This window comes from Cynocephalus volans, chromosome 12, assembly GCF_027409185.1.
Source record: "Cynocephalus volans isolate mCynVol1 chromosome 12, mCynVol1.pri, whole genome shotgun sequence".
Lineage (NCBI taxonomy): Eukaryota > Metazoa > Chordata > Mammalia > Dermoptera > Cynocephalidae > Cynocephalus > Cynocephalus volans.
The window spans coordinates 19,308,625-19,328,807 of record NC_084471.1 but is presented as its reverse complement, the minus strand read 5'-3'; the positions used below and the strand labels follow the sequence as shown (position 1 = coordinate 19,328,807).

The 20,183-nt window shown below is 34.4% G+C and overlaps 1 protein-coding gene across 2 annotated transcripts in view; it reads left to right on the top strand.

The window, feature by feature from the left end:
- The window catches only part of WASHC4 (WASH complex subunit 4), a 60,299-nt gene that overhangs the window by 13,387 nt on the left and 26,729 nt on the right, over window positions 1–20,183 (top strand). For both annotated transcript variants that reach the window (XM_063075524.1, XM_063075523.1), the window contains exons 9-16: window positions 587–690; window positions 1,309–1,429; window positions 2,646–2,769; window positions 2,867–2,994; window positions 3,801–3,961; window positions 13,237–13,363; window positions 17,783–17,908; window positions 19,777–19,884. In XM_063075524.1, coding sequence (XP_062931594.1) covers window positions 587–690; window positions 1,309–1,429; window positions 2,646–2,769; window positions 2,867–2,994; window positions 3,801–3,961; window positions 13,237–13,363; window positions 17,783–17,908; window positions 19,777–19,884 — 999 coding nt within the window. The remainder of the gene's footprint in view (window positions 1–586; window positions 691–1,308; window positions 1,430–2,645; window positions 2,770–2,866; window positions 2,995–3,800; window positions 3,962–13,236; window positions 13,364–17,782; window positions 17,909–19,776; window positions 19,885–20,183) is intronic.

The following is a 20,183-nucleotide window of genomic DNA, read 5'->3' as shown; positions in this document are numbered from 1 at the left end:
ATTTAATTTGATCTGTAAAGCTGTAATTTTTACTGTATTTTACTTTGGAGTTTGTATCATTGAGGAGCACAACAGTTATAGCAAGACTCTTAAAGGTGCCGTTTTTTTGTTTGTTTTGTTTTTTGCATTTGCTCTCTTTCGTCTGTGAGGTTGATGAGGCATTGCTGACCTACTATCAGTGTAACCCTTAGTTTTTCCCAGTAGTGGCCCAATGCAGATTCTCCAAATCATCTCTTTGGACAGTGAAACAAACCTGCGGTATCACATTAGGGATGAAATATGGGCAAAGTGTTTTCTATTTAAAGCTAATAGTCTCATCTGAGGATCAAACCTGTAGCTTGATAAACTGATTTACTCACTGCTTTAATTAATTCCATAATTAGCCCAAATGTGTTTTACTTTAAAAATCCATGAGGATCAACTTTTTTTTTTTTTTTTTTTTTTTTACTAATTTCTCAAGAAACAACAGTGGTTATTTATTCATTAATTCATTATATTTATTAAGTACCCACTGTGCTAATTTCTGGAGTTGAGGCTTAACTTCTAACTAGTGACTAAATGATAATCATTAAAGATTTTTTGACAGACTATGTACGAGCACTTGGGAGAACTGCTGACAGTTTTGCTCACCCTGGATGAAATTATTGAAAATCATATCACACTGAAAGACCACTGGACTATGTACAAAAGGTATACCAACTGAAATATTTTAAAATATTCTCTTATTTTATATGGTTAATGTATTAGTATTTGTAAAAAGTAAACAAACGTAAATAATGTAGATCCTTTAAAAGACCAGGAGATCTATATTTAGAAGGAACTCGTGTCAAATGTTTTTATGAAGACAGTGACCATTCTTTAATTTTCAGATTTTTAATTTGTTTGAGAGTATGATATACCTATATAAAGCAAACTAGTTCTTAAAGTACAGTAGGATGTTAATTTGTCTACCTTACGACTCAGATATATTTTTTTCTTAGGTTGTATTCAAGTGACAGTCTTTCTCTAGACTTGGTTTCACTTTATTACATATTCCAAAGTTGTTTTTTTAAGTCAAGGCATCTTATTTTATTCAGTTTATAAGTATTCACTAAATGTCTGATATAAACAGAGCACCAGGCATCTGAGTTTAAGATGATATAAAAAAGCAAAGAGTATTAAATATATTAGGATTCTTCTTAAGTTTTCAAATGTGTAGAGCTAAATAAGAATTACAAATATAAAATTTTGATTTCTGGGAAAATTTTTAATTTTTAATGTAAGAATTCATTGGGTAGATTTAAGATCTTTCTTCTGATCTACCACAAGATTGCTGAAATCTGTCCATCACAATCCATCAAAATTTGGAATTCAGGAAGAAAAACTAAAGCCATTTGAAAAATTTTTGCTGAAGCTGGAAGGGCAGTTACTTGATGGAATGATATTCCAGGTAAGTAGAGATGTATCAGACTGTAACAAATGGGTGTGTATTAGTTGACTCAGCTCAGAATTATAGGAGGACACTTTTATATTATACTGTTGAATATGTTTTTCTCTGAAAAGTGCTTTGGCTTAAAGTCATTGTTCATGTACTAAAATATAATTATTCTAGTATCTAGTAGCAAACAAAGTTAATAGTGTACTAGCAGTTGTATTTGGGGTGAGAGTTTTAGGTTTTTATTTATGTAAAAGGATAAAATGATTTAAAGGATTAAGATCTAATCAGTTGTGTTTAAGTATTGTGTTTGTTGTTAACCTCTAGATTTAGGGTGTAAGACTACCTTTAAAAAGTCTGTTTAATTCTTTCCAGGCCCAGGGAATATAATTTGGGTCTGCACAGTCCAGTCTGGTAGCTTCTAAAAACATGTGGGTATTTAAATTTAAATTAATCGAAGTAAAATAAAACATTCACTTTAGTCACACTAGCTACATTTCAAATGCTTAATAGCCATATGTAGTTCACGGCTAACCATGATGTCAGGCAGCACAGAAGTAGAACATTTCCATCATCACAGAAAGTTCTGTTGGACAGTCATGTGTTGGGTAGTTTCCACAAGAAATTGCATTATATTCCATTTAAATCGGCTTCAAGGTTACCTTTAGTTTATAGTTTATATGATCATGATTTTAACAGATTGATCCTAATTCTTATTTATATCAACTTAACTGTTAGTTCATTAGACTCAGAAGGTTATTTTTTTTTGTGATTCTTTTTCCAGCAGACATTTCCACATATGCCGTAATAAAGTGCTAGGAAAGTAACTGTAAAGAGAAAACATAAACTGTATTATTAAAATCAGAAAGTAAATAAATATGCTTTTAACTGCTTCATCAAATATATCTTCTATACATCTCTGAGCATCACCGTATCTGTTCATACGGAATTATAAGATTTGGAGTTCAGTTAGATTACTTTCACATAACTGGTATTTATGGGCCCAGCACGCTTCCGCTGCGCTACTCTGCTAGTCTCACATAACTGGTATTTAAATATATAAGTCGATACACATTTTCCATTCACAGGATATAGATATTAGTTTAAGGTAAGAACCTGAGCTTCAATTTTATTAAAATGATGAATGTAGAAGTTTATCACATGCTATATTTAAATGTTTAATAGCTTATTATTGAGAGTCTAAATTTCTTTTAAAATATTTTCTGTGTAGGCCTGTGTAGAACAACAGTTTGATTCTCTCAATGGAGGAGTATCTGTATCAAAAAATAGCACTTTTGCTGAAGAATTTGCACATAGTATTCGCTCAATTTTTGCAAACGTAGAAGCCAAACTTGGTAATGTAAATTTCATTTTTTGTTGATAAAGTTTGAATTTCCATAAAAACGTAATTTATATATATTCTGCTTTTCTCTCATGTTATTATTTTATAAGGAGAACCTTCTGAAATTGACCAGAGAGACAAGTATGTTGGAATTTGTGGACTCTTTGTACTGCACTTTCAAATTTTTCGAACTGTTGATAAAAAGTTTTATAAGTCTTTATTGGATATTTGTAAGAAGGTAAACTTGGAACTTTTATTTTTCAATTTGAGTAGATTAAGAAGATTATGGATTAAGTTAGATATTTTAATATGTGTTTTATTCCTGTTTACAAAAATAATTTAATAGTTTTCATTGTTAAAATCCAAGCATTCGAGAAATAAGTAACATAGTAATGAAAATGTTCCATAATTCACTTCATATGAACACATATTGACAGATGTTCAGATTTTTTCCTGTGCATTAACTTTCTATTATTGCTACTAGGACTACTTTTTTCTTCTTTTTCCTTCTGTTTTTTTCTCTTCCTCTTCTTGACATTTATTCTCATTATTCAAGTAGAAAAAATTAAAAATTACTTTTTCCTACATCTTTGCTATTTCCATGATGTGGCACCTGATTTCATTATTGAAAATTTAGTTTTATCATCAAGTGATATGTGACTATGAGAACTCAGCCATCTGTGTTATTCATTTTTTTATTTTATTTTTCACCAATATATAGTGAAAGTAAAGGATGTGAGGATTCAAGTTTCTTTTTTTTTTTTTTTTACATATTTTTATTCATCTGAAAATCCATGAAAGAGTGGTGTGCATGCATGTGTTTTTTAATATTTAGTCAGAATAAAATTGCTCAATATTAGATATAGATATGCTTTAACTCTGTGCCATAGTGGAATATTTGTCTCATGGTATATTGATGAGTATTTTTTTGTGGTTATTTTTTCTTGAAACAGATTGTCTTCTATGTGTATTGTAGAGCTGTTAAACAGCTTATTGTTTAGCCTGCATTTAATGAATTGTCCCACTTTGCCTTTACCATTTCAGGTACCAGCCATCACTCTGACAGCTAATATTATTTGGTTTCCTGATAATTTTCTGATCCAGAAAGTACCAGCAGCTGCCAAACTTCTAGACAGAAAAAGTCTACAAGTCATTAAAATACATAGGGATACTTTCCTACAGCAAAAAGCTCAATCACTTACCAAGTAGGTTTAATTGGCAACCATGTTGAAAATATTTAGGTATTTTACATTTTCAAATGTTATATGACACTGTATGGAAAGCATTTGAATTATAAGGTCAATTGTACTTACTTATTACCAGAGAAAGGTTGGGCAGACCCCAGGAGATTTATTTTCTAGGAGCTTTTTGTTTGTTTTTTAAAAATGTTTTAGTCTTAAAGTCAGTTTAAGGTGTAGGCAAATTATGCTTTATGGGTACACATACTTTTTATCAGCTGTATTAAATATTTCTTATCTAAATGAAGTGAAGTGTCTGATTTGGTAGTAGATGTCATTTGATGACATCAAAACATTGTCCATGAAGATTTTTGGAGTTGACTTTAACTTGATGCGGTTCTTTTTTTTTTCCCCTTTATTTTCATTTTTATGAAAGTAAGGTGTGCACATATTTAAAAAGTCAAAAAGTACTAAAGTTTTAAGGGAAAAATAATTGTTCCCTGCCCAATTCTTTCTTGTACTTTTGTCCAGCTCTCCAAAAGAACAATTTTAACTCCTTTTTAATTCTTTTTTAATCCTTATTTTTTATCTCTTGTGTAAGTTTTCATACATACACACAGTAGAGAAAATAGTATAAAGAGACCCGTGTTCCCATCATCCAGCTTCAATAATTAATTTGATGCATATCTTTCCTTGAGTACACTGGTAAAATCACGTTAATCCCGATGAAGATTTTAAGTGAAGTGATACAGGACTCTGCCACTGGTCCTGTACTGGTCACGGATTTTATCTGTGACATGGTTAAAGGCATAGTAGAGATTCTTATTTACTTTCTGTTGATCCTGACGATCAAGGGGATAATGCGCCACTATTCCACAATGTGGGAAGGAGGAGTATGTCTGGAATATAGGAGATCCTCTAAAACATCGCTTAGTATCCACTTATCCTGTGATTAAAGTCAGTGGAAGACTACAACCGACTCAGGCAGGTCACTTCATGGTGGAGATTCCAGAGCTTCTATAGTACATCCTAAACCAGAGTTGAGAAGGAATAAAGATGAGGGTTTGGATTTAGATTAAGAGATGAATTCAGTAATGTAAGATGGTGAGACAGAATCAGATTAAGTATAGGAAGTTAAAAAAAAAAAAAAGATGTGGATATTTTAGTTCTTAGAAGCTTACTTTTCTTTTAATAGTGTGGTTCAGTTGCTAAAAATGCCAGTACATACTTAGACTACATTAATAACTGGTACCCATGTTATGGAAACTAGTAGTTATAATGTCTAGGCCAAGGGAATTAGTAGTTCCATTGAATTCTTATTGGTTAGATCATAGCTGGTATTGGGTGGTGTCACTTTTGAAGAGGGCCACAAACTGCAGCATCCTTAGATGAAGTTGATCTGAATCTCAGACTCCTTTTCAAAAGTGGGAGCATTGCTCTAGGACCCTCTTCTTTCTCTGTTCCAGACTTTTACACCTAATCATCCATAAGTCAAATACATTTCAGCACCATTCAGAGCAAAGCCAAAAGTATATTGGTGTTTTTTGTCTAATGGAATCATGGCTCTGCAGAAACCATTTTTCTCAGATTTTATGCCAGGGTTCATCTCCCTAAAACACATTTATTAGAAATTTTGATGTAATCCCTCTTGAGACTGAATTCATGAGATCGACATTTGCCTGGCAATATGGCTAGCCACAAACCTCAGTGTGGGATTCTAAATTAAATCAAGTGAGTATCTTCAGTACCTTGCCCTGAAGAGCTATCCTCTAGCTGATTCTGACTGGCAGTATTGGGACATTTCTTTAACCTAACTGAAGGTTTTTAAAAAGAGTTGGTAATGTCAGTTTCCATAAAGGGGAATTGTCCGTTTTCCACACGTAGGTTTTTTTAAAGAAAAAAAAAAGTATAGCTTAAACAGCTTGTGGTGGTTAAAAGTTCCTGTTTTGAGTGAGATTGTCTGAGTTGAGATACATTGATAGAATGATTTACTGTTCATAATCATCTGGAATAGTAGAGAGAATTACATTTATTATTGATTTAGTTTTTCCAGAGTGAATCTTGGCTCAGCTGCTTACTAGTTCTTTTATCTTGGCATATACTTAACTTTTCTGTGTGGCAATTTCCTCTTCTGTAAAGTGGAGATCATAGTATGGTTATTTCAGTAACCATGGGGAATTGGTTCCAGGACTTCCTTCAGATACCAAAATCCTCAGATGCTCAAGTCCCTGATATAAAATGATGTAGTATTTTCATATAACATATGCACATCCTTCCGTATACTTTAAATCATCTTTAGATTACTTGTAATACCTAATACAATGTAAATTCTATGTAAACAGTTGTAATACTGTATTTAAAAAATTTTTTTTTTGGTGTTGTTATTTTTTTATCTTATTTTTCCTTGAATATTTTTTGATCTTTGGTTGGTTGAATCTGCGGATATGGAACCTGTGGATATGGAGGGCTGAGTGTACCTACCTAATAAGGTTAATGTGAAGATTGAATGAGTTAATTTGTGCAAAGTGCTTAGAACGGTGGCTGGCATATAGTAAGCATTCAGTAACTGTTGCTCTTATATTCACATTTTGACCACTTCTGTTCCTGTTTTGAGCTGTCATCTTCTTTTTCCTGTTTTGTTATAGTATCTTTTTAAAAAAAAATTTATTTAATTTTGTCAATATACGATGTTGTTGATTATTGTGGCCCATTACCGAAACCTCCCCCCTCTCCTCCCTCTCCCTCCTCCCTCTCAGCAACCTCATATCTGTTCTCTTGTCTTATCAACTTCAAGGAATTGTAATTGTTGTGTCTTCTTCTCTCCCCCCCCAGTTTATTTGTGTATTTATTTATTTATTTTTAGCTCCCACAAATAAGTGAGAACATGTGATATTTCTCTTTCTGTGCCTGACTCATTTCACTTAATATAATTCTCTCTAGGTCTATCCATGTTGCTGCAAATGGCAGTATTTCAGTCTTTTTTATTGCAGAGTAGTATTCCATTGTGTAGATATACCACATTTTCCTTATCCACTCATCCAAGATGGACATTTAGGCTGGCTCCAACTCTTAGATATTGTAAATAGTGCTGCAGTGAACACTGGAGAACAGGTATACCTTCGACTTGATGATTTCCATTCCTCTGGGTATATTCCCAGCAGTGGGATAGCTGGGTCATATGGTAGATCTATCTGCAGTTGTTTGAGGAACCTCCATACCATTTTCCATAGAGGCTGCACCATTTTGCAGTCCCACCAACAATGTATGAGAATTCCTTTTTCTCCGCAACCTTGCCAGCTTTTATCATTCACAGTTTTTTGGATATTAGCTATCCTAACTGGGGTGAGATGGTATCTCAGTGTGGTTTTGATTTGCATTTCCCGAATGCTGAGTGACGTTGAGCCTTTTTTCATGTGTCTGTTGGCCATTTGTATATCTTCCTTTGAGAAATGCCTATTTAGCTCTTTTGCCCATTTTTTAATTGGGTTACTTGTTTTTTTGTTGTAAAGTTGTTTCAGCTCCTTGTATATTCTGGATATTAATCCTTTGTCAGATGTATGTTTTGAAAATATTTTCTTCCACTCTGTTGGTTGTCTTTTAACTCTGTTAATTATTTCTTTTGTTGTGCAGAAGCTTTTTAGTTTGATATAATCCCATTTACTTATTTTTCCTTTGGTTGCCCATGCCTTTGGGGTCCTATTCATGAAGTCTGTGCCCAGTCCTATTTCCTGAAGCATTTCTCCTATGTTTTCTTTAAGAAGTTTTATTGTTTTTGAGTTGATTTTAGTATATGGTGAGAGGTGTGCGTCTAGTTTCATTCTGCATATGGATATCCAGTTATCCCAGCACCATTTGCTGAAGAGGCATTCTCTTCCCCAGTGTATAGGCTTGGTGCCTTTGTCAAAGATCATATGACTGTAGGTGTGTGGGTTGATTTCTGGATTCTCTATTCTATTCCATTGATCAGTGTGTCTGTTTTTATGCCAGTACCATGCTGTTGTGGTTATTATAGCTATGTAGTATAGTTTAAAGTCAGGTAGTGTTATGCCTCCAGCTTTATTTTTTTTGCCCAGAGTTGCTTTGGCTATGCATGGTCTTTTGTTATTCCATTTAAATGTCTGGATAATTTTTTCCATTTCTAAGAAAAATGTCATTGGAATTCTGATGGGGATTGCATCAAATTTGTATATCACTTTGGGTATTATGGACATTTTCACAATGTTGATTCTTCCAATCCAAGAGCATGGAATATCTTTCCATCTTCTTGTGTCCTCTTTAATTTCTCTCAGCAGTGGTTTTTAGTTCTCGTTGTAGAGATTTTTCACTTCCTTGGTTAACTCTGTTCCTAAGTATTTTATTTTTTTGGTGGCTATTGTAAATGGGCAAGCTTTCTTCATTTCCCTTTCTGCATGTTCACTATTGGAGAATAGAAATGCTACTGATTTTTGTGTGTTGATTTTGTATCCTGCAACTTTGCTGAAATCATTTATCAATTCCAAGAGTTTTTTTGTAGAGGCTTTTAGACTGTTCGATATATAGGATCATGTCATCTGCAGACAGGGACAGTTTGACTTCATCTTTTCCAATCTGGATGTCCTTTATTTCCTTCTCTTCTCTGATTGCTCTGGCTAGTTCTTCCAACACTATGTTGAATAGGAGTGGTGAGAGTGGGCATCCTTGTCTAGTTCCTATTCTTAAAGTAAAAGCTTTTAGCTTTTCCCTGTTCAGGATGATATTGGCAGTGGGTTTATCATATATGGCTTTAATTATGTTGAGATACTTTCCATATATACCTAACTTGTAGAGTCTTTATCATGAACAATTGTTGAGTTTTATCAAATGCTTTTTCAGCATCTATAGAGATGATCATATGGTCCTTGTGTTTGATTTTATTGATATGGTGTATCACATTTATTGATTTGCATATGTTGAACCAACCTTGCATCCCTGGGATGAATCCCACTTGATTGTGGTGCATAATTTTGTGTATGTGTTGCTGTATTCTGTTAGCTAGTATTTTATTGAGGATTTTTGCATCTATATTTATCAAAGATATTGGCCTGTAGTTTTCTTTTTTAGTTGTATCTTTACCTGGTTTTGGTATCAGGATGATGTTTGCTTCATATAATGAGTTTGGGAGAATTGCCTCTGTTTCAGTCTTTTGGAATAGTTTGTAGAGAATTGGTGTCAATTCATCTTTGAATGTTTGGTAGAATTCTGCTGTGAATCCATCGGTCCTGGGCTTTTCTTTGTTGGGAGCCTTCTGATAACAGCTTCAATCTCTTTTATTGTTATTGGTCTGTTCAGATTTTCTACATCTTCTTGGCTCAGTTTTGGTAGTTTGTGTGTGTCCAGAAATTTATCCATTTCCTCCAGATTTTCAAATTTGTTGGCATATAGTTGTGTATAGTAGTCTCTAATGATTCCTTGTATTTCAGAGGTATTGGTTATAATGTCAACTTTTTCAGTTCTAATTTTTGCTATTTGGGTCTTCTCTTTTCTTTTTTTAGTTAGCCATGCTAATGGTTTGTCAATTTTATTTATCTTTTCAAAAAACCAACGTTTTGATCCATTGATCTTTTGTATCATCCTTCAGGTTTCAATTTCATTAAGTTCTGCTCTGATCTTAATGATTTCTTTCCGTCTGCTAGCTTAGGATTTGGATTGTTCTTGTTTTTCTAGTTCTTTAAGGTGAAGTGTTAGGTTGTTTATTTGCCATCTTTCCATTCTTCTGAAGTAAGCATTTAATGTGATAAATTTCCCCTTTAGTACTGCTTTTGCAGCATCCCACAGGTTTTGGTATGATGTATCATTGCTTTCATTAGTTTCAAGAAATTTTTCGATTTCTTGTTTGATTTTTTTCTTGGACCCATATGTCATTAAGTAGAATGCTGTTTAATTTCCATGTGTTTGTATAGTTTCCACAATTTCATTTGTTATTGATTTCTAATTTTAATCCATTGTGGTCTGAATAAATACATGGGATAATTCCAGTTTTTTAGAGTTTGTTGAGACTTGATTTGTGACCTAACATGTGATCTATCCTGGAGAATGATCCATGTGCTGATGAGAAGAATGAATATTCTGGGGTTGTTCGATGGAATGTTGTGTAGATATCTGCCAAGTCCAATTGGTCTAAAGTATTGTTTAGATCTTGTGTTTCTCTGCTGATTCTTTGCCTAGATGATCTGTCCAGTATTGATAGTGAGGTTTTCAGGTCCTCTGCTCTTCTGGGATTAGTGTCTATTTCCTTCTTTAGGTCTAATAGAGTTTGCTTTATAAATCTGGCTGTTCCAACATTGGGTGCATATATATTTATGATTGTTATGTCTTCTTGATGAATCAATCCTTTTATCATTATGTAGTGGCCCTCATTATCTCTTTTTATGGTTTTTAGTTTAAAGTCTATTTTATCAGATATAAGAATAGCTACTCCAGCTCATTTTTCATTTCTGTTTGCATGGTAAATCTTTTTCCATCCTTTCACTCCTAGTCTGTGTGAATCTTTATGGGTGAGGTGGGTCTCTTGTAGGCAGCATATAGTTGGGTCCTCCTTTTTAATCCCGTCAGCCACTCTGTGTCTTTTGATTGGGGAATTTAATCCTTTTACATTAAGAGTTGTTATTGAAAAGTGTTGGTTTACTCCTAGCATTTTATTGATTTTTGTTTGGATGCCTTAAGTGTCTTTTGTTCCTTTCTTTCTGATTTACTGTTTGTCTTCTGTATTTGTTGATTCCTTCCATTCATTGTTGGCATTTTTGTTTTACTAGTGGGTTTTGATTTTTCTTGAGTTTTTATGGCGGTGGTAGTTATTTTTCAGGTATCAAACCCAGTATTCCCTTGAGAATTTCTTGTAAGCGTGGTCATATGGTAGTGAACTCCCGCAGTTTTTGTTTGTCTGAGAAATATACTATTTGTCCTTCATTTCGGAAGGATAGCCTTGTGGGGTAGAGTATTCTTGGCTGGAAATCTCTGTCTTTTAGTATTTTGCATATATCATCCCATTCCTTTCTGGCTTTTAGGGTTTGTGATGAAAAGTCTGATGTTAGTCTGCTTGGGGCTCCCTTATAGGTGATTTGATGCTTCTCTCTTGCAGCTTTTAAGATTCTCTCTTTGTCTTCGAGGTTTGCCAATTTGACTATAACCTGTCTTGGAGAAGACCTTTTTGGGTTGAATACAGTTGAGGAACTTTGAGCTTCCTGAATCTGAAGATCTGTGTCTTTTCCTATACCTGGGAAGTTTTCTGCCACTGTTTTGTTGAATATGTTTTCAGTGCAATCTCCTTTTTCCTCCCCTTCTGGAATACCCATGACTCGGATATTTGGGTGTTTAAGGTTGTCTGATATGTCTTAGATTTTCTCCAGTGTTTTTAATTCTTTCTTTTTGTCTGCCTGTGTTATTTCAAACAGCCCATCTTCAAGGTCAGAAGTTGTCTCTTCTGCTTCTGCAAGCCTTCTGTTTAAACTCTCTGTTGCGTTTTGTATTTTGTTGAATGAATTCTTCAGCTTGGCAAGCTCTGCTACATTCTTTTTCAGGGCATTGATTTCCTTGTACATTTTTTCTTTCAGGGCCTGTATACTTTTCCTCGTTTCTTCATGTTGTCTAGCTGAGTTTTCTTGTATCTCATTTGGTTTCCTTAGGCTTATCACTTGAAATTCCTTGTCAGATATTTCAAGGGCTTCTTGTTCTATAGGATCTAGAGCTTGAGAATTATTACCCTTTGGTGGTGTACTTTCTTGAATTTTCCTATTTCTGGTATTTTTCCTTTGATGTTTAGTCATTGTGGCAAGGGATTTCACTGTCCACTGGTTCGACACATTGTCTGGCTAGGATGCTGTTGGGGCTGCTAATTTGGCACGGCTGTGTTAGTGTCTGCTCAGTCGCCCACTGGTGTCTTGGGTGCATGGTCGCCTTGGTTCTCGGGCCTCTCTGGGGAGGCACCTCTCTGGTTGGTGTGCAGTCAGTTGGCCTGGGGATGGAATCCGGCGGTGGCGAGGCCTACCTACTCGGTCATGCACTGGCACAGTGGGGTGTGTGTTCTGTGAGTATCTTGGGCCTCTCTGGTCGGGCGCCTCTGGTCGCTGCGCACTTGGCTGGGCTGGGGATGGAGTCCTACAGCGGCGAAGCCTAGCTGCTTAGTTGTGCACTGGCACTGCGGGACGCGTGGTCTCTGTGGATCGTATAGTATCTTCTTAGGTGGTAAAAGCAATGAAAATGCAGGTAAAATGGTAAAGGCATTCTGCTTTACCCTTGCCTCTCTATAGATTTTTTTCAACATATCAGCCAAAGTGATATTGATCCTCTTTTAAAACCAAAGTTAGAGCAAGTCACTCTGTTTAAACCCTCTAATGATTTCCTATCTCACTCAAGAGTTGAAGTCCTTACTCCCTGCAAGGCCTTGCCCAGATCCCTTCCCCACTGCCCCAACGCCCACCCCTGTACCTCTCTGATCTCTTTGTCCATTCTTGTCCCAGTTCAGTGTGCTCTATCTAGTCATACTGATTTTTTGTGTTATTACCAAAGCATACCAGACACATTTCCACATGTCTTAGGACATTTACATTTGTTATTTACTTCTCTCATATTTTTGCATTGATTACTCATTTATCTGCTTCAAATCTTGACTCAAAATCATCTACTCAGTGAGCCTATGTTGATCACTCTATTTAAAAGTGTAGCCCCACCACCACAATTCCTCTCCCCTTTCCCTGCTTTTTTACCGTAGCATGTATCATCTGACATCTTTTAATTATTTTGAGGTTTTTTTTTTTTTTTTAAAGATGATCTTAACCCTTGACTTGGTGTTGTCAGCACCATGCTCTCCCAAGTGAGCTAACTGGCCATCCCTATATAGGGATCCAAACCTGCGGCCTTGGTGTTATCAGCACCACACTCTCCACAGTGAGCCATGGGCCAGCCCTTATTTTAAGATTTTAATTATTGATTTTTCTGTTATACAGGTCTCCTTTCTAGAATGTAAGCTTCAGGGGGCAGGATTTATAACGGTTTTGTTTACTGCCAATTTCACTCCTTTGTTTTCAGAATTGAGAAACAGTGCCTAGCCTATATAGGCACTCTGTAAATATTTGTTGAACTTCAAAAAGTTCATGTATAGATTTGTATTCTCTTTTAATTCTTTTTTTCCATGAACTTTTTAAAGTACCGTGTTGTGATATTTATGTTTTGAAAACCAGAAAGATGCAATAGCTGCTGTAAGGAAATGTTTTATTCTAATCAATATGAAGAAATAGCAGTACATTTTCTTTCCTGTGTTTAGTAACCCCAATATTTTCCTTTGTTAGAGATGTACAGTCTTACTATGTCTTTGTGAGCTCATGGATGATGAAAATGGAATCTATTTTATCTAAAGAGCAGAGAATGGATAAATTTGCTGAAGACCTCACCAACAGATGTAATGTTTTTATACAGGTAGTTGCATCTTCTTACTTTGAATTAATAAAGAAATGATCCCTAAAGTATTCTTGTACTTGAGAAAACTGGGAAAGGATAGGGTATATTTTTGTTTTTAAAACAAGTTCATTTGGTTATGTTTAGATCTTTGTGCCTTATTAATTTAGATTTTCCAATATATCCATTCAGATTTCTATATTCCCTCAAAGCATGACTTTTTAGCTGTATCCCATAAGTTTTGATATGTTGTATTTTTATTATGATTTAATTCAAAATATTTAAAAATTTTATTGTCAGTTCTTTGATCTTTGGGTTATTTTTGAAAGATATTTCTTAATTTCTAAATATATGGGGATTTCCTGGCTTGTTGATTTGTAGCAATAATAATTTCAGTAATTTGAAATTTGTCTTACAGACCCACCCTTTGGTCAACTTTGGTAAACAATTCATGTACACTTGTGAAGAATGTATAGTTTGCATTTGTCAGTTGTAGTGTTCTGTATATGACCAGAGGGTCATATTTGTTAATGATTTTGTCTGTGTATTTTGTCAGTTACTGAGAGAGTTGGGTTAGAATCTCCCACCATTATTGTGGATTTGACTATTTATCTTTGTAGTTCCGGTTTTATATATTTTGAGACTAAGTACATAACATTTAGAATCATCTTTCTAGTGAATCGAACCTTTTATTAAGAAACGTTAGTTTTTATGTCTAGTAATGCTTGTTGTCCTAGGTCTCTTTTATGTTATATTAACATAGCTCTACTAGTTTTCTTTTATTTAATTTCTGCAAGTTTTTTTTTTTGATCCTTTTACTTGCAGCCTTTCTGACTCCTTATATTTAATGTGTCTTGTGTAAGTAGCATATTTTTCCCCAGTCTGATAATCTTTGTTCTTTCATTGCACTCTGTTTTGTATATGTCACTACTGATATATTTGATTTAAAACCACCACCTGGGCTGGCTAGTTAGCTCAGTTGGTTAGAATGTGGTGCTGATAACACCAAGATCCAGGGTTCGATCCCTGTACTGGCCAGCTGCAAAACAAAAAAAAAGAAAAAAATCCAAAGAAAACCCTGTCTGGTTGCTTTCTATTTGTCTCACTTATTCTAGATCCCTTTTCTTTTCCTTTCTTCGTCTTTTGGATTATTTTTATCATTTTATTTCTTTCCTTCTCTACTAGTTTGTTAATTCTGTATTTTTCTTTTTACTGTTCTCTTAGTAGGCACATTAGAGATTTTAAGATGCATCATTTACTCATTCACCTCTGATATAAATTAGTAGTTTTACCACTTTCCAGACAGTGTAAGGATTATAAACCACTTTAATTCTGTTATCCCCCTCTTATGCCGCTGTTAATGTACTTTAATTTCTCAATATTTTAAACCTCACAAGGCATTATTATTGCTGTTGTTTTTACAGTCAATTTTCATTTAGAATTACTCACATGTCTCTAAGCACTGCAGGAGCCCTGCATCCTTTAAATTTTGATATGTCACACTTTGATTTTTATCTCTAATTTCCCTGTGGTTTTTCTTTTCACCCATTGTTTATTTAGAAGAGTATTGTTTAATTTCCATACATTTGTGAATTTTCTAAATTTCCTTCTGTTATTATGGTCAGAAGACATATTTTCAATGGTTTTAGTCTTTTAAAATCTATTAAGACTTTTTTTTGTGGCCAGAAAAAGAAAAAAAAAAAATTACTCACATATTCATCTATTCTGTTGCTTTTCATTGTTCCTGCATCTCTGGACTTTTATCCTTCTCCTTGTGGAATACCTGCTAATATTTCATTTAATATGGATTTCTGTTGATAAATGATCACAGTTTTTGGTCTCAATATGTCTCCATTTCAGTGATTTTGCTGTGTTAGAATTCTAGGTTGGCAGAGTTTTTTCCTCTAGCTTTTAAAGGTGTCATTTTATTGTCTTCTGGCTTCCTTTGTTTTTGCTGAGAAGTCACCTGTTGGTTTTGTTACTTTTTAGATATAAGATGTCTTTAATTGCTCATAAGATGTATGGTTTGGTTTTTAGCCATATTACTGTAATGTCCCTAGGTATGTATGGCTTTCTTTGTGTTTGTGCTGCTTGGGATTTGTAGAACTTCTTGAATTTGTGGAAAATCCTGTCGCTAACTATTCAAGCACTGCATCTGTTCTTTTCTCTGTCTAATTCTCTTTTCATCTATGTCTAATCTACTGTTAAACCCATCTACTGAGTTCTTAATTTTAATTATTTTACTTTTCAGTTGGTTTTTTTTTTATAGTTTCAAGTTCTTTTCTGAAATACTTAATTTTGTGTTTTATTTCCTTCAACATATTCAGCAAAATTATTTTGAAGTTCATGTCTAATAATTTCATTATCTGGATATTTCTGTTATCTATTTTTTCTCTTGTTTTGGGGCATATCTTATCTCAGTATGCCTGGTTATTTTTTGTAGAGTGCCACACATTGTATATACAAAACTGGAGACATAATTTGAGTATTGTTTTCTTCCTCCAGAGAAGATTTATATTTGGTTTTGATACACAGCTAGTCTAGGACAGTTAGCAACCCAGATCACATCAACCCAGTCATGGATTGAGATGATTTGAAGCAGAACTTCATTCCTGTGATGGCTGTTTTTTTTTTTTTTCCAATTCACCCTTACTTTTTGGGGGATAATCCTTTAGGATCTCAATCCAAGAGCCTAGATGGTTTACCAGAACCTTCCGTCCTCTTTAATGGACCACAAACTCCTGTTTTTATCCCCTTTCTCTGTTGTTGAAATATGTTTGGCTTCTGTCTTTAACAAAAGCCTTTAAGGCAGATGCTCTAAGAAAAAGCAACTCCACATGCCAGACTTACTTCTCTGGGTTTCTGTCTTCCCCAGATCTTGTCCTCATATTTCCTTATTTTCTTGATAGCTCTTCGATGCCTTCCAAGGGATTTCAAAACTGTTTTGCTCAGATTTTCTAGTTGTTCTCAGCAAGGAGGTTAGTCCAAATTATTTTTTCTTCATTAACAGGAACAGACCCCAGACTTTACCCACCCCCATTTAGATTTTCAAATACATCTTTCATGTATCTTTCACAAATTAATGAGCATCTGGGAATGGGGTGATATGGGCCCAGGAGTTCTGTACCTCAAGCCTCCCTCTACCCTTCTAAAAAAACAGAACTCCATTTTTTTTGTTTGCCTGCTTTAGAGTTAGACTTTTGCTGTGCCTTGTTTCTGCTTTTTGTTTTTTCACAAGGCTGCACTAGAGCAGAGTCTGATATAATAGACCTGTAGCTCACAGTGTAAGACTTGTGGCTCTTTCTACATGTATGCTCCAAGCTTTCATCTTATTGTCACCCTTCTTAGGATGCTACCCTCTCATTTCTTAATTCCCTTAATTTAGCATGTCTCTTCATCACAGAGCTGTTAATGGTTCAGAGAAACTCTCAGCACCCACCCCATGTTGAGTATCACTCCTTTAGTGAGCCACTGTTACTGAAGGGAGAGTACGTTGTCTCTCACATATGGTAGGGCAGGAAAAAGGTTGAGAAACACTGGCATAGCTTCTGTCCCACCTCTTTGGATGCATCCTCCACAGTATACTTTAGAGTCATCTCTAAACTGTATGTCTTTTTTAGGTCTTTATAAACCCCAGAAATCTCCATCATTATCTTGGTGTTTCTGTGTGTCCCTTTTGGGTCTGAATGAAAAGGTATTTGAGAGATAATACCCCTTTTTCCTGCTTTCTTATTTCACTCTGTTTCCCTAAGTCTAATAGCATTAAATTTTTTTTGCAAAACCTCACGAGACTTGTGGTTCCTTCATGAATAGAAGGGGAGGAGAGAATCTGTTTTCATTGGGCTGGAAGGAGAGAAAGCTTGACTAGCACTGAAGTAAGCAGGGACAAGATAGTGGATGGACTGTGGTGGGGGTTAGTCTAGGTGAAGAGCAAAGGGGGAACCAGCTTGAACTCAGAAATTCGTTTGCATATGTGCATCGGCCAGAGAGTAGCTCTTTCTCCTCATTTCTCAGTTCCTGGCTCCTTAGAGTCCTTAGCTCTTGCTCTAAGTGGCAGCAGGTTAAGAGTCTTCTCTTCCCTGGCAGGTAAGGATGAATAGACACCTTCCTGACATCCAAATTGGTTCTCTAAAGGTTTTTTTTTTAAATGGGAAGTTTCTTTAACTGTGATAATACGCTATGATTTCAACAGTACTAAACTTCTGGTTATGTGATGGGGTAAATAAACTTTTGAGGGCTGCATTAAAACTTAGTTGCCATATATAACATTGTCTTTGTGAGGAAGAGTATTTCAAAATTTTAAGAGCTGGCTTTAAAATGAACTGTAGAAACATTAGTTGTTGGCAAGTTGAGAAACAACTGTCATTGCATAGAGAATGACATCTTGAAGAAATGAAATCTTTCCTTGTGATTATAATCAATGTTTTATTTTCTTTATAGGGCTTCTTATATGCATATAGTATTAGTACCATTATTAAAACCACAATGAATCTCTACATGTCCATGCAAAAGCCAATGACCAAAACCTCAGTCAAGGCATTATGCAGGCTTATTGAACTTCTCAAGGTGGGTTTTAGATTATTGTAACTTGCCATCATAATTGAGAAATGACTCAGGCTTAAATTAGATTAGTCTTGTAAGATTTGACTTCCTGATTATATGTGAACAAAAGATTATGGGAATGTGTACTTATGTCTCAATGGAATAAGGGAACTAACTACTGAGAGAAATTTCTGAGTAACTATGAATGGCCAATATATTTATTTATTTATTATTTATTTTTTTTTAATTTTTTTTTTTTCCGTGACCGGCGCTCAGCCAGGGAGTGCACCGGTCATCCGTATATAGGATCCGAACCCGTGGCGGCGGGAGCGTCGCCGCGCTGCTAGCGCAGCGCGCTACCGAGTGCGCCACGGGCTCAGCCCCGGCCAATATATTTAAACTTTATTAAAAGTTAATATAGTGAGAGAAAAGATAGGAAATGGAAAAGTTAGCTTCAGTATTGTTACTAAAGTTTTACTCATGGAAGTTTTAAAAACATGTTGCATGAGTTTAAAAAATACTTGTGAGACATTATCTATTGTTTTATAGTGTTCATATGTTAGTTAAGATAAGGTTATTTATTTTGTAATTTAGAGAAAGTGCTGTAATCTTGTGATTTGAGCAGTAGGCTACTTGTGGAGGTGGTCAAATGAATTAAGAATCATAGTACACTTACAGAAGTAAGGTAAAATGTTTCTTAACATACTCTGTAAATTAGAAAAAAACCCCAGAACTCCTTGTGTGCAGGAGAGCCCAGTTAATCTTTAGTAAAAATTGAAATTAAGATTTGCTGGTAAATTTCTGCTAATAATGGACTTTAGATTTGTTCAGGAAATAGAGATTTTTTTTAGAGATCATTTCTTTGGATTTTCAGCCTTTTTTTTCAAGATAAATTATTTGTTATCAGTTATATAAAAATAAATACACAAATGTATATGTGTGTCTATATGTATAGATACATATTTATAATACGTATGCATAGTTTTAAAAAATAATTGTAAATACTTAAATATCCACTATCCCACTTAAGAAATAAATGTTACCAATATTTTCAAAACCCCCTGTATTTCCTTCCCTGATTGCATCTAAACCATTCATTGTTACATATGTTTTTGAAATTTATATTAATGAAGTTATACTTTATGTATTCTTTGACTTGCTTTTTTACTCATTATATTTTATTATATATGTTGGGATGAGTAGCTGTAGTACATTCATTTTCTTTGGTATGTAGCTTTCCTGTAAATGGACTTTGCGATTGTTTCCAGTTTTTGCTATTATAAACAGTACTGCCCTTCTTGCATTAGTTTCTTGGTGTACTTGTGCAAGAGTTTTTCTAAGGTATTACATACTATAAATGGGTTGCTGGTTATATGTTATGCATATGTTCAGTTTTTCAAGATGATGCCAAATGGTTTTCCAAAATAGTAATATCAGTTTACATACCTCCCGCAATATGTTAGACTTCCCATTGCTGCCAGCTGGCCAATGCTGGTATTATCAGACTTCAGTCATTTTCTGTTTTTTTTTTTTTTTAAATTAGTGGATATAATTGATTTTGATTGTGATTTTTAATGTTCAGCCTGATTGATTGTTAGTGATGGTGAGTATCCTTTCAGTTATGTATTGCCTGTGTTGCTTCTTTTGTGAAAAGTTTGTTAATGTATTTTGTTTAGTTTTCTGTTGGATTGTGTACCTTTTTAAAAAAGAATCATTCATTTGGAGGTCTTATTTAATATAGGTGCATTTACCAATCTTATCTTTTATGGTAGTACTTTTTGCTTCTCATTTACAAATTACTTCCCTAACCCAAAGTTATAAAAGTATTCTCCTATAATTTTGCTTAAAATTTTTAAATTAATTTTTACAAAATTACTTCTGATTCTTTTTAGGCAATAGAGCATATGTTCTACAGGAGAAGCATAGTTGTGGCTGATTCAGTTTCACATATAACACAGCACCTTCAACATCAGGCTCTTAATTCTATTTCAGTGGCTAAGGTATGCAAATTATTATGTGTTCAGCATAATTATGTTGTCTTTTTTGTTCTTCTGTTTTATATGTGTTTTCTAGTTTAGCCTGTTTACTCCATTCCTTCAAACATAATATTCTTTATGATTTATCTCCACGCTATTTTATGATTTTTACTTAGAGTTATGAGTGTTGTCTTTACTCTGAAATTGCAGCTTGTAACACATCAAAATACCTCTTTAAAAATGACATTACATGCACTTTTGAAATTGATGCATAATTTTTTGGGAAATAATTTCTTATTAAATTAATATGGAAAATTTAAAGT